Source organism: Geotrypetes seraphini, chromosome 8 (assembly GCF_902459505.1).
Source record: "Geotrypetes seraphini chromosome 8, aGeoSer1.1, whole genome shotgun sequence".
NCBI lineage: Eukaryota > Metazoa > Chordata > Amphibia > Gymnophiona > Dermophiidae > Geotrypetes > Geotrypetes seraphini.
This window is the reverse complement of record NC_047091.1, coordinates 86509530-86521933: the sequence shown is the minus strand read 5'-3', so window position 1 is coordinate 86521933 and position 12404 is coordinate 86509530. Positions and strand designations below refer to the sequence as shown.

Here is a 12404-nt window from a genome sequence, read left to right as displayed (position 1 = left end):
AAAACTTTGTTTCTGCCCCATCTCCGCAAGCTCCGTCCTCACAAACCATCTGATCCCATCCGCACAAGCCTCAGTTATGATTTTATATTGACTGTATTTTATTAAAGTATAAAAAGAAACAATGTTCTGTACAATTGTCATTTTATAAATACAAATAATTCAGAGCAAGGATCAACAAAACCCCTGTCTCCTCTCCCTTTCACATATATCCCCTCTACTATCAAGAAAACTGAATAAACCAAATTATTACAGAATGATACACAGAAATATCATGCTAACAGAATACTGCAGTCACACATAGCAGGGATAGTGTTAGGGAAGTACAACAAGAGCAACTGCCTCCTGGTCAGAGAGAGCCCTAAGCCAGCTGGAAGCTAAAGAAGCACTGCCTGGGTTTTGCAGTCCCCAGTTATGTCTAACACCAGCTCTAGCAGGATATATATTTCAAATCTGATATATTCTAATCACAAAATAGAAATAAAATTATTTTTTTCTACCTTTTGTCGTCTCTGGTTTCTGCTTTCAATCTTCTTTTCACTCTCTTCCTTCCAGCGTCTGCCCTCTCTGTCTCTTCAATCCAGCATCTGCCCCTTCCATCCACTGTCTACCCTCTCCCCCTTCCATATGGTATCTGTATTCTTTCTATGCCCCCTCCCCTTCCAGCCTGTGCCCTCTCTCTCCTTTTTACATAATTCATTCCAGCTTCACTGCTCTCTTTATTTTTATCTCTCCTACACCAGACCCAGCATTTTTGTCCCTCTCTATTTCTCTGCTGACCCCCTTCCCATCATCAATCTCTCTACTTTCTCATTCCGTCTCTCTCCTTCCCCTCCTCTAATCTCCCTGCCAGCTGTTTCCTTCCTTTTTTTCCTTCTCCCTTCTCTCCTCCCCCTGTCCAGCAGTAACTCTCTTCCCTTCCCTTTCCCTCCTCCCCTCCCAGCAGCATCTCTCCTTCTCCTTCCCTCTAGGTCCAGTAGCAGCTGTCCCTTTTTTCCCTTGTCCAGCAGCTTCCCAGACTCCTTTCCCTCCTCCCCTCCCAGCAGCATCTCTCCTTCTCCCTCTCTCCAGGTCCAGTAGCAGCTGTCCCTTTTTTTCCCTTGTCCAGCAGCTTCCCAGACTCCTTTCCCTCCTCCCCTCCCAGCAGCATCTCTCCTCCCTCTCTCCAGGTCCAGTAGCAGCTGACCCTTTTTTTTTCCTTGTCTAGCAGCTTCCCAGACTCCTTTCCTTCCTCCCCTCCCAGCAGCATCTCTCCTTTTCCTTCTCTCCAGGTCCAGTATGAGCTGTCCCTTTTTTTCCCCTTGCCCAGCAGCTTGCCAGCCTCCAACAGTGGCTTTCTCCTCTCCCAGCAGCTCTCCGTACTTGCCAGTGCAGCGGTTCACTAAGGCAGCCTTGGGTCCTTTCATGGGTCACGCCGCCTCTGAGGAAAGAGGAAGTTGCATCATCAGAGGCGGCTGCGACTCAGCAAAAGTCCCAAGGCTGCCTTCCTGAATTGCTGCGCTGGTAAGTACCGACAGCTGCTGGGAGGGGAGTGGAGGCTCCCCATGATCTCGCCGGCCCTGCAGCTCGTCGATCTTGCCGTCCCTGCGCGGACCGGCAGGAAATTGCAGCTGTCGATCTTGCTGGCCCTGCACAGACCGGCAGGAATTTTCTGCGGACCGGCACCAGTCCGCGGACCGGCACCGGTCCATGGACTGGCGGTTGAAGAACAGTGTCCTAAGCTTCTGGTCCTACCTCTTTTGCAGCTTATTGGCTTGTTAAGGAATATCTGACCAATAAGTTGCAGATAGCGAATGACACGGGATTCAAATTTTTCCCTGTCCCTGCAGGAACTCAATTTCCCTGTCCCGTCCCCGCAAGTTTTATCACTCTTCCTGTCCCATTCCTGTAAGCTCTTCCTTAACTGCACAAGCTTCGGACACTTATGATTTTAAAGTGTTTGAGGCTTGTGCAGATGAGGACAGAGCTTGCAGGAATGGGGCAGGGACAGGAAAAGAGCTCGCCGGGACGGGATGGGAAAATGAGTTCCCGCAGGGATTGGGAAAAATTTGTCCCCATGTCATTCTCTAGTTGCAGGGGAGGTGGGAGCAGTATTTGCAGAGGCATAGCCTATGTGCTTTCTTGTGTTGCTTTAACATCGGGAAGATTTCTGGGCTATGCTGGAAAAAAATATTGAGGGTGCTCTAGCACCCACAGAGCTGGCACCTATGACCACAGCCCTTGGGATGGCCCTTCTTCAAATCACATCCCAAGGGTAGCAGTTGAGCTATTGCTGCTTCTCTGCTTCCTTCCAATTTTTGCAAGAGTCAGGGCACATGAATTCTTCTGGGGCAGTATCTCCAAATGAGTTAGTTTTGCACTTAGCATGATAGGAATGTTCCTCATTTCTAAGCCTGGTATGATGAGTATGATCTCAGTGTCTCATATTTTGTGCTAGCAGGTGCCCTTAGTACGTGTATTTGCATTGTGCCAAAGAGAGCTTCCTTCTGGAGTTCACAGGATATAATATGTATAGATAGGATTTCTAGTGCCCCATGGTAAGTTTTCCGATCAAACTAGTGGCATTGAAAACAAGTTGGGAATATTTTTATACCTTTTTGCTACATTTTTGTTAGATCTATCTTCAAGACTTGTCTTCTAAATTCTATCATCTGTTCTCCATATTCCATATCTCTGCTCCCTCATCTCCTGCTGCTCACCTACCCATTTCCTTGTCAATTTCATGCTATCCCCATCTTATATGAAACCACTGGGTTGCTTCTTGTGGAATAAATGTCCTCCTGAAATTTCTGATGTATCATCCCATTTTGCTTTCTGGCAACTATGTCTATCTTTCAGGTTTTAATTTGCCTCTGCTTTCACATCTCCCTCTTTCAAGAATACTTAACTGTTTCTGGGTACAATTCAGTTCATTTTCCTCATAGAGCACCAAATACAATTCCATAAATAGTACCAATAAGGGAATTTTCTTCATGGAGGGGGTGGTGGAGCTATGGCCTGGCCTCATAAAAGTTGGTGATTGTGTTGTTTTGTGGAGCAGCCTCCTAGAAGTTGGTGATGGTTATTGATTGGATGTTAAGTTATTTTAGGTTTGCCATTGATCATGGTTGTGGAAATAGCAGAATTTAAATTTTATGAAAGAAAGAAAATGAAAACTGTAATAGAATTCTTGGGTAAAGGGAGAAAGGGAAGCTGAAAATGGAACGTTCAGTTAATATCTGCTGCCATGTCTAATAAGGTTGGTGTCGGATGGGGCACCTTTTGTATCTCTTGAATGGAATGGGGAGAGGAGATCCAAGCTGAAGGAGGGAAGTCTTAGGCTTGAAGTATTCTTCATAAGGCGTAAGAGGCACTGTAAGTGAAAGAGTAGCTTAATGATTAGAGCAGGGGGATGAGAATGAGGGAAGTCAGGGTTCAACTTCAAACCCTCTTTGTGATTTTGGGCAAGTCACTTAACTCTTCACTCCTTCAGATTGAAAAACTGACTTTGAAAGCCCTCTAGGACAGGAAAATGCATACTGTACCTGAATGTGTCTTACCTTGTGCTACTGCTGAGAAAGCTGTGAGATAAATCCAAATCATCAAACCTCCTACCAGTCTTACTAACTTACTATAGAGAAAGCCAGTGAAGGCTTAATTTTGGAGCTATTCATTGCGAATCAATAGACCAGAGTTTGATTCTAGACCAGGGGTGTCCAGCTTTGACCCACCCCAGGTCAGGTTTTCAGAATTTACCCAATGAATATGCATGAGATAAATTTGCATACTATTGAGACAGTGCATACAAATATATTGCAAGCACATTCATTGGAGAAATCCTGAAAAGTCGACTTGATTGTGGCTCTCAAGGACTGAAGTTCTAGACCCAGCCAGAACAAATGAAGCCATGGAGGTAGTGTCCACAGGCTCCTGGGAAGGTGCCCTTAGTTCTCGTCCTGCAATGACACCTAAGGAATAGTGTAGGGTTTTTGTTATTGTTGCTGTTGTTTTGGAAATGCTTCTGATCTGCAATGTGCTTTTCTAGTTTTTTAGATCCTGCTGTATGGGTGGCATATCTGGGCACTACTGCCCTCAGCGGCACTGACAGCAGCACGGTGAGAGCCAACATCAAGGAAATAATTAAGCACCCATCGTATAATGTGGACACAGCAGACTATGACGTGGCTGTATTGCAGCTGGAAAGCCCCCTCACATTTAACAAGTACCTTCGGCCTATTTGCCTTCCTTCGGCCACGCACACTTTCCCCGTGGGCAAGAAGTGTATCATCTCAGGATGGGGCTACCTCAGGGAGGACAACTGTAAGCAAAGCCTTCAATATAGGAACCAGACTGGGGTTAAAGGGCAGACACTGTTCTGGCTTTTCAATCTGACATGGAACTGTGACTTCTCAAGTTGGGGGCTAGGCTGGAAGAGTGCTGTAGTTGTTAGACTGAGGGTGGGAGGGGGTTGCATTGCCTCAGGTTGGAAGGGGAAGGGGTAAAACGCTTGACCTCACGAACCTGGCGGATCTAAAACCGCACATCCTTAAAAATCTGAGGTCCATGCCACTTGTAGTTAGTTTCTGGCTCTGATAGACATTGATGACAATTTAGCACTGACGGATCCGTCTCAGCATAGGGAGGGAAAAGCATTAGGATCCGTCAGCGCTTAAATGTCATCGAGGTCTGTCAGAGCCAGAGACTAGTGCTGGAGCGGCTCTAAAATGAATCCTTTAGACCGGTTTTCTGCAGCCCCAGTAAATTAAAAAATCTGAGGTCCACGGCTCTGACAGACCTCGATGACATTTTAGCGCTGACGGATCCTAATGCTTTTCCCTCCCTATGCTGAGACGGATCCGACAGCGCTAAATTGTCATCGAGGTCTGTCAGAGCCAGAAACTAACTACAAGTGGCACGGACCTCAGATTTTTAAGGACGTGCGGTTTTAGATCTGCCAGGTCCGTCAGGTCCGCGTTTTACCCCTTCCCGGCTGGAAGACAGAAGAAAAGCAGATCATATGAAGAAACAGTGTTTATTCAGTGTACTTCCAGATGCTGATAAAAGTGCCCGATGTGACCATGGTTTGCCGGAATTGGCTATGTCAGGGGCAAGACAAGTGAAATAATAAACATAAACACTTAGGATAAAACCAAACAAAACATAAAAAGAAGTATTGTCATAATTAAAATGTACCAGTTCTGATTTTAGTACCTGTTTTCACTTTCTTTTACTATTAGAACTAATTATACGAGTAAGTAAGTGAATTTCATTTGATTTTTATGCTTCATTTGTATTAATTGATTGTTTTATCACTCTTCTAGCATATATATGGTTACCGGTAATTTTTTAATGAGAAAACCTTTTTTTAGGTTACTATCTTATAACTCAGAGCCTCTTTTATCAGGTTTTTTTTCAGTTTTGGTGAAGTTTGAGTGTTGCTCACCAGCTGGGTAAGCAATTCTCTTTTAAGTGTGATTGCATGTTTTAATATTTATATACAAAATATATAATACAAAATATAATTGGTAAATTATATCTTAGTTAAATCACCATCGGAAAGCACGTTGCACTACAGAAACAATCAAAAGAACACTCCAAAAATGAGTGAGATTGAATTAAATAAAAGGTTTCAGTACAGGCTCAATGTTCCCTCCGAATAATCAAAAGCCCCAGGCAGATATTCATGAGTGACTAGCACTTAGACACACATCTAAATAAATCCTGCCCCGTACATCATGTAACCCTAAACAGTAAATATAAAGTGCAAACGTGCATCCGGTGTGGAAACCAAGAAAAAATACAAAAATGTTTCAAAAAAAACCCCAAAACACAATAAAGGTGAAAAAAGGAAACCGAAATATCAATGAAAAAAGAAAAATATCAAAAATATCAAAAACATCCCCATATTCAAAACCACAAAAATCCCGAAAGTCATATGAAAATGATGTCAATAGTCCTTATAAAAGTTCATTTAAAAGTCCATTTCAAAATACCAAAATATATATCCAATAGTGAATAAATAGCTGATAGAAAGATAAATTGTGTCTCCATTCAATGAATAACAAATGAATAGGTGAATCGTATCTCCGTTCACATAGTTCAAATAAATAAATAACTTAGCTCATTCGTATGCAAACTGTATCTCCACTCGACAGGTCCTGTTTCGATATTCTTAGTCAGGAGGGAGAAGTCAGAACATCAGTAAATTCTCTAATCCAAAAAGCCAGAGATGCGATATCATTATGCAGTAAATCTCTCTCCATGTACTCTCTATGTACTCTCCAGCAGCTCAATGTGATTGAGCCACTGTACATGGAGAGAGATTTACTGCATAATGATATCGCATCTCTGGCTTTTTGGATTAGAGAATTTACTGATGTTCTGACTTCTCCCTCCTGACGAAGAATATCGAAACAGGACCTGTCAAGTGGAGATACAGTTTGCATACGAATGAGCTAAGTTATTTATTTATTTGAACTATGTGAACGGAGATACGATTCACCTATTCATTTGTTATTCATTGAATGGAGACACGATTTATCTTTCTATCAGCTATTTATTCACTATTGGATATGTATTTTGGTATTTTGAAATGGACTTTTAAATGAAATTTTATATGGACTATTGACATAATTTTCATATGACTTTTGGGATTTTTGCATTTTTGTGGTTTTGAATGTGGGGATGTTTTTGATATCTATATACTGTATATAAAATCGGAGGTATGTATGTGTGTATGTATGTGTGTGTGTATGTGCCGCGATCACGCAAAAACGGCTTGACCGATTTGAACGTTACTTGGTATACAGATCCCTCACTACCTGGGGTGATATGTTCTGGGGGTCTCGCTGGGCGGAGCTACAAACATAAAATCAGATTTCACCCATTCATGTCAATGGAAAAAATGTAAAAAGCTGCCATTCTCACAGTAATTCAAAACCGGCTTGACCGATTTGAACGAAACTTGGTATGCAGATCCCTCACTACCTGGGGTGATATGTTCTGGGGGTCTCGCGGCCCACCTGCACATGTGGGCGGAGCTACAAACAGAAAATCATATTTCACCCATTAATGTCAATGGAAAAAATGTAAAAAGCTGCCATTCTCACAGTAATTCAAAAACGGCTTGACCGATTTGAACGAAACTTTGTATGCAGGTCCCTCACTACCTGGGCTGATATGTTCTGGGGGTCTTGTGGCCCACCTGCACATGTGGGCGGAGCTACAAACAGAAAATCAGATATCACCCATTCATGTCAATGGAAAAAATGTAAAAAGCTGCCATTCTCACAGTAATTCAAAAACGGCTTGACCGATTTGAACGAAACTTGGTATGCAGATCCCTCACTACCTGGGGTGATATGTTCTGGGGGTCTCTCGGCCCACAACTCTATGTTGCTTGCTCAAGGGTGGGTTCACCCAACAATTTATATGTTCTTGCTCCTGGAGGTGAAACTAAAAATGTTGTTTATAATCACGTTTTGCGTTAGTTGTATTGTATTCATTTTGTCAAATATTTCACATTATAATTTGAATATTGTACTTTTTATTAAGCTGTAAAACAATAATTTCATTCACCACTATAAAGTATCTTTATTTGAATCCATTTACAGTGTTATTGCTATAATTAAATACCCGTGCAACGCCGGGGCATCAGCTAGTTTTTGATATTTTTCTTTTTTCATTGATATTTCGGTTTCCTTTTTTCACCTTTATTGTGTTTTGGTGTTTTTTAAAAACATTTTTGTATTTTTTCTTGGTTTCCACACCGGATGCACGTTTGCACTTTATATTTACTGTTTAGGGTTACATGATGTACGGGGCAGGATTTATTTAGATGTGTGTCTAAGTGCTAGTCACTCATGAATATCTGCCTGGGGCTTTTGGTTATTCGGAGGGAACATTGAGCCCGTACTGAAACCTTTTATTTAATTCAATCTCACTCATTTTTGGAGTGTTCTTTTGATTGTTTCTGGAGTTCAACGTGCTTTCCGATGATGATTTAACTAAGATATAATTTACCAATTATTTTTTGTATTAATATTTATATACCACGATCTTATCTATGTTATGTTTTGTTAAATTAATCAGGTTTTCTATTCTGCCTTTACTTATTCAGTTCAAGGTCAAATTACATTACAAGAGGTTGGGTTAGTTACCCAGGAACTTACAATGGACAGATTGACATTTTAATTATCACAATTATAGCACCGGAGTACCTCCTTTTATGTGTTCTTTGGTTTTATCATAAGTATTTATGTTTATTATTTAAGTTTTCTTGCCCCTGGCACAGCCAATAGCACCATGTGACCCTGTGGTCACACTGGATACTTTATCTGTATCCTGGGAGTACATTGAATAATGACCAAGTTTTATCATATGATCTGCTTTTCTTCTGTCTTCCATGTTGGATCTAGTAGACTTGCTACCTTACTGTTTCCTTATCCTCAGGCTTGGATATTTTCAGCGTTATCTTTAATGAAATACCTTTCTTGCTAGTCACACTTTTCTATGTTACTCCATATATGGTATTATATAGCTGTGCAATAATTCAACGGTTCTTGGTTCGACTGGTTATTGTATATGACCTATCCAGGTTAATGCAGTACCAGTGAAGCTCAATCTGCATTAAAGCTGCAGGAATTGATATGTCTTAAGAAGAGCAGACAGAAGAGTTTCCTCCTACTTCTCTGGGCTTTTGGCTTACTCAGAATCAGCACCTTTATTTTATGTATATCATACTGCCTAATGAAGATGCTTCCTGACATCATTTTTTTTTTTTTAATTTCCTCAGTGGTGAAACCAGAGGTTTTACAGAAGGCCACAGTGGCATTGCTGGACCAGATGTTGTGCAGAGGCCTATATAATAATGCAGTGACTGAGAGGATGGTGTGTGCTGGCTACCTGGAAGGCAAAATTGATTCATGTCAAGTAAGCCCGAAACCTTGGGAAATGTGCTTTAAGCAAAGGAGGCAACTGTGCCTGAAAGTGGGCAGTGAAAGGGATGCTTTTACAGTAACAGTTACGGTTATTTTATTTGATATACCGCCATTTTTAACAAAACAAAAAAAAAGTTAAATCAAAGCGGTTTACAATAAATAAAAACAGTGGGCAATATTTAAAATAAAAAAACATAACAAGGGAAATGTACACAAACAAATTAGCCAAACTAGACACAAGAGGTCAAAAAGGGCAGGAAAGGTTTACAATATCTTAAGGGAAAAACAAGCAGAATAGGAGCAAGAGAGCAGGATTCAGAAAGAACAAGAACAAGAAAAGTAAAGATAAGCGTAAGATAGTGACTACCTGGTCCACACTGAATGGCAAGCCAAATAAAATGAAATTGATAGCGCAGGCAGTGACCTGAGGGAAAGCAGTGTGGAGGAGTGATGATGGTGGGCGAACACTACTTCAGATAAGATCTCATTAGCCCTTGCTTCCTTTATTTGAAAATCTTAGGTTTTCCACAGACAAACGGGAGATGCAGGCACACAATGTTGATGTCATCTGACAGACCCAGTAGTAGATTGCAATGAGATGGATTATCATTAGAAGAAGAATTTCTTTTGGTCCCCCCCCCCCCTTTTTTTTTTAATCAAACCTTGGTTGCACTGAAGTCTTAGAATTGTCATTCTGTTACATCCACTCAGGAGTCCGTATGTATGGTGATCAATCTGTTCCTGCGAATTGGACTTGCAGAACTGTGAATACTTATATTTTTGAGCACCTCCCACATAGAGGCAGATCACAGTGTTCCCTTCTAGTTTTTCTTTTGCAAGTGAACTGTTCAGAGGTGTTCTGATCTGCTGTGCTTAGTTTTCCTTTGCTTTTCGGCCTTAAGTTTGTATTTTTCTGAGGCTTTGGTGCTCTGAGACCCTATTCTTGGGGATCCTTTACCTGGGAAAGGATGCAGGTTCTGCTGAGCCAGTCTGCTGTGTGACTTCAGTGGGAGCCAGCTCGCCCTCTGAATTTCTCGGTGGCTTAAGCACAGGCAGTAGGCACCCTGTGTAAGAACCCTCGGGGTATCAGGGCACTGACTGCACAGTTTGTCCACCCCCTTCATGCTGCGAGGTTCTGTGTGATGTAGGTCACGGTCGGGATCTGTCCAACTGGCAGCCCGAAGATTTCATGGTTTGGAGTTGGATATGGAAGCATCTCAGACAGAAAGTCCTTTCCTTCTCTCCAGCTGCACTGAAATAGCTGACAGGCAGGCAGCTCCACAGAACTGTGAGTACAGTCCCATTATTTCCTAAGGGAAAATTGGGGTGGGTCTGAAAATCTTAAATTTGAAGGTTTAGTTTTCCCATCGCCTAAACTCCTTTTTCACAGATTTAGAATTTTCATTTTAGTCTCCACGAGCTGTTTTTGTCACGATTTTATTGGTGGTGGCCATCTTGGATTACAATTGAGTGATCTTTTTTTCAAAAGCCTCTTGCTGCCTCAAAACCCCTCGATTTTGATTTTAATAGACTGGGATGGACTCCTCAGAGTATGAGGACATCATTACTTGCAAAAATTGTGCAGGTTGTTCGGCGGAGGAGAGTCCGTGTACCGTGTGCTGTGACACATACGAGGGAGGGGTGGGAGCTTCGGGTTTAGCCCCATCCATAGGCAGCAGAATGCTTTTTTGTTTGGGGGGGGCCCCAAAAGCTCCGCCCCAGATCCATCCAAACTCCGCCCCTGACTCCACCGCCATAATAATAATATTAATTGTAATGCAATTTCTTCTATCCATTTTTCATATACACACAATATAATCTTATTAATACATAATGGTAACCACAAAATTAAAAAACACAAAGCACACTGTACGCAGAGAAAATGTTAATTATCATTTATATTCGGGGGGGTTTCAAAGATGTCAAGGCAGATGACTTTAAAATATGCAATGTCACCTCAGTAACAACTATAGAAAAATAGACAAATATAGTGCAAAATAGAGACAGCAGATATAAATTCTCAAAATTGACACATTTTGATCACTAAATTGCAAGGTTTCAATGACGACTCATCCAAATGTGACAAGATTCCCGAGTGGTATGCTCCAGCTTAGGCTGACACTGCAACATCCTTTCCCTTGGAATCTTAACATTATCCTAAAGGGCCTTGCTAAGGCCCCATATGAACCACTCGGAGATGCTTCCCTTTTGGATCTCACAATCACATCTGTGTTTCTCGTGGCTATTGTTTTGGCATGGTGTAACTGGGAGCTGCAAGCTTTCTCCTGTAGGGAGTCCTTCCTTAGAATTACAAAAGCAGGTGTCATTTTCCAGGCTGTTCCCTCCTTTCTTTCAAAGGTTGTGTCTGATTTCCTTGTTAACCAGGAGGTTCGTCTGCCTGCTTTTCAAGCTACAGGCTCAGACAAGTAGGATAGAATTATGAGAAAGCTTGATGTGCGGAGAGTTTTGCTCCAGTACTTAGACCGATGACTTTTGCCTTTCTGACCATCTGTTTCTGCTAACCAGCCAGTTCTGGCATGGCAGGCCAGCATCCAAGGACTCTATAGCTAGATAGATTTCCATGGCCATCTCTTCAGCATACATTGCCTGTGGTAAACAGCAACTGGTCTCTTTCAAGGTGCATTCCACTAGGCATCATTGAGTCTTCTTGGGCGGAGTCTCATGCAGTTCCTCCCACAGAGATTTACAGAGCAGCTACTTGGTTTGCTCTGCATACTTTTTCCAGATTTTACAGAATGGACGTGGTGGCTCATGCGGACACTGCTTTTGGGTCCTCAGTCTTCTGGGCAGGCTCTTCTGTCCCTCCCTAGATGTCAGCCATTACTTTAGTACGTCACCATATGTATGGACTCCTGAGTAGACTTAACAGAATAAAAGATTAGGTTCTTACCTGGATAATCTTCTTTCTGTTAATCCTCTCAGGAATCCGTACGGCCTGCCCTCAGTATATACGTTCGCCTGCTTTTCTGCCTCAGATGTTTCTAAATTCCAGGCTTGGAGCTCCTCCTGTGGGTCAGCTGGCTATATGTGAAGAAATCTTATATATGTGAAGGGACGGACTACACCTCAACAAGGAAGGAGCAAGAGTTTTGGCAGGCAACATGAAGAAGGCAATCGAGAAGGCTTTAAACTGAAAGATAGGGGAAAGCCGACAGTCGACCACCGGTCGATGGCACGGATAGCAGGATGCCCCGACGAAGAAGCCAAGGACTACTACTCCTACACAAGAGAAGACGACCTCACAGCCAATAAGGGAGAAAAAGCAGGAAGGGACAACTCAGACACAGGAGGGGACGACCACACAGCAAACAAGGGTGATAACACAGGAGCAGTAAAGGATACCGTAATTGAAACTATAGGGACGGCCAAGAGTAGAAGGTCCAAAAAGGTAACACGAAGGGAACTTAGATGTATGTATACGAATGCTAGAAGTCTAGGTAACAAAATGGGGGAACTAGAGACAATAGC

At 42.3% G+C, this 12404-nt stretch overlaps 1 protein-coding gene across 1 annotated transcript in view; it reads left to right on the top strand.

Annotated features, from left to right (window-relative positions):
- TMPRSS9 (transmembrane serine protease 9) overlaps positions 1-12404 on the top strand; it is a 162885-nt gene that overhangs the window by 85977 nt on the left and 64504 nt on the right. Inside the window, exons 11-12 of the mRNA XM_033956023.1 lie at positions 4022-4296; positions 8771-8907. Of these exons, the coding sequence (XP_033811914.1) occupies positions 4022-4296; positions 8771-8907 (412 nt within the window). The remainder of the gene's footprint in view (positions 1-4021; positions 4297-8770; positions 8908-12404) is intronic.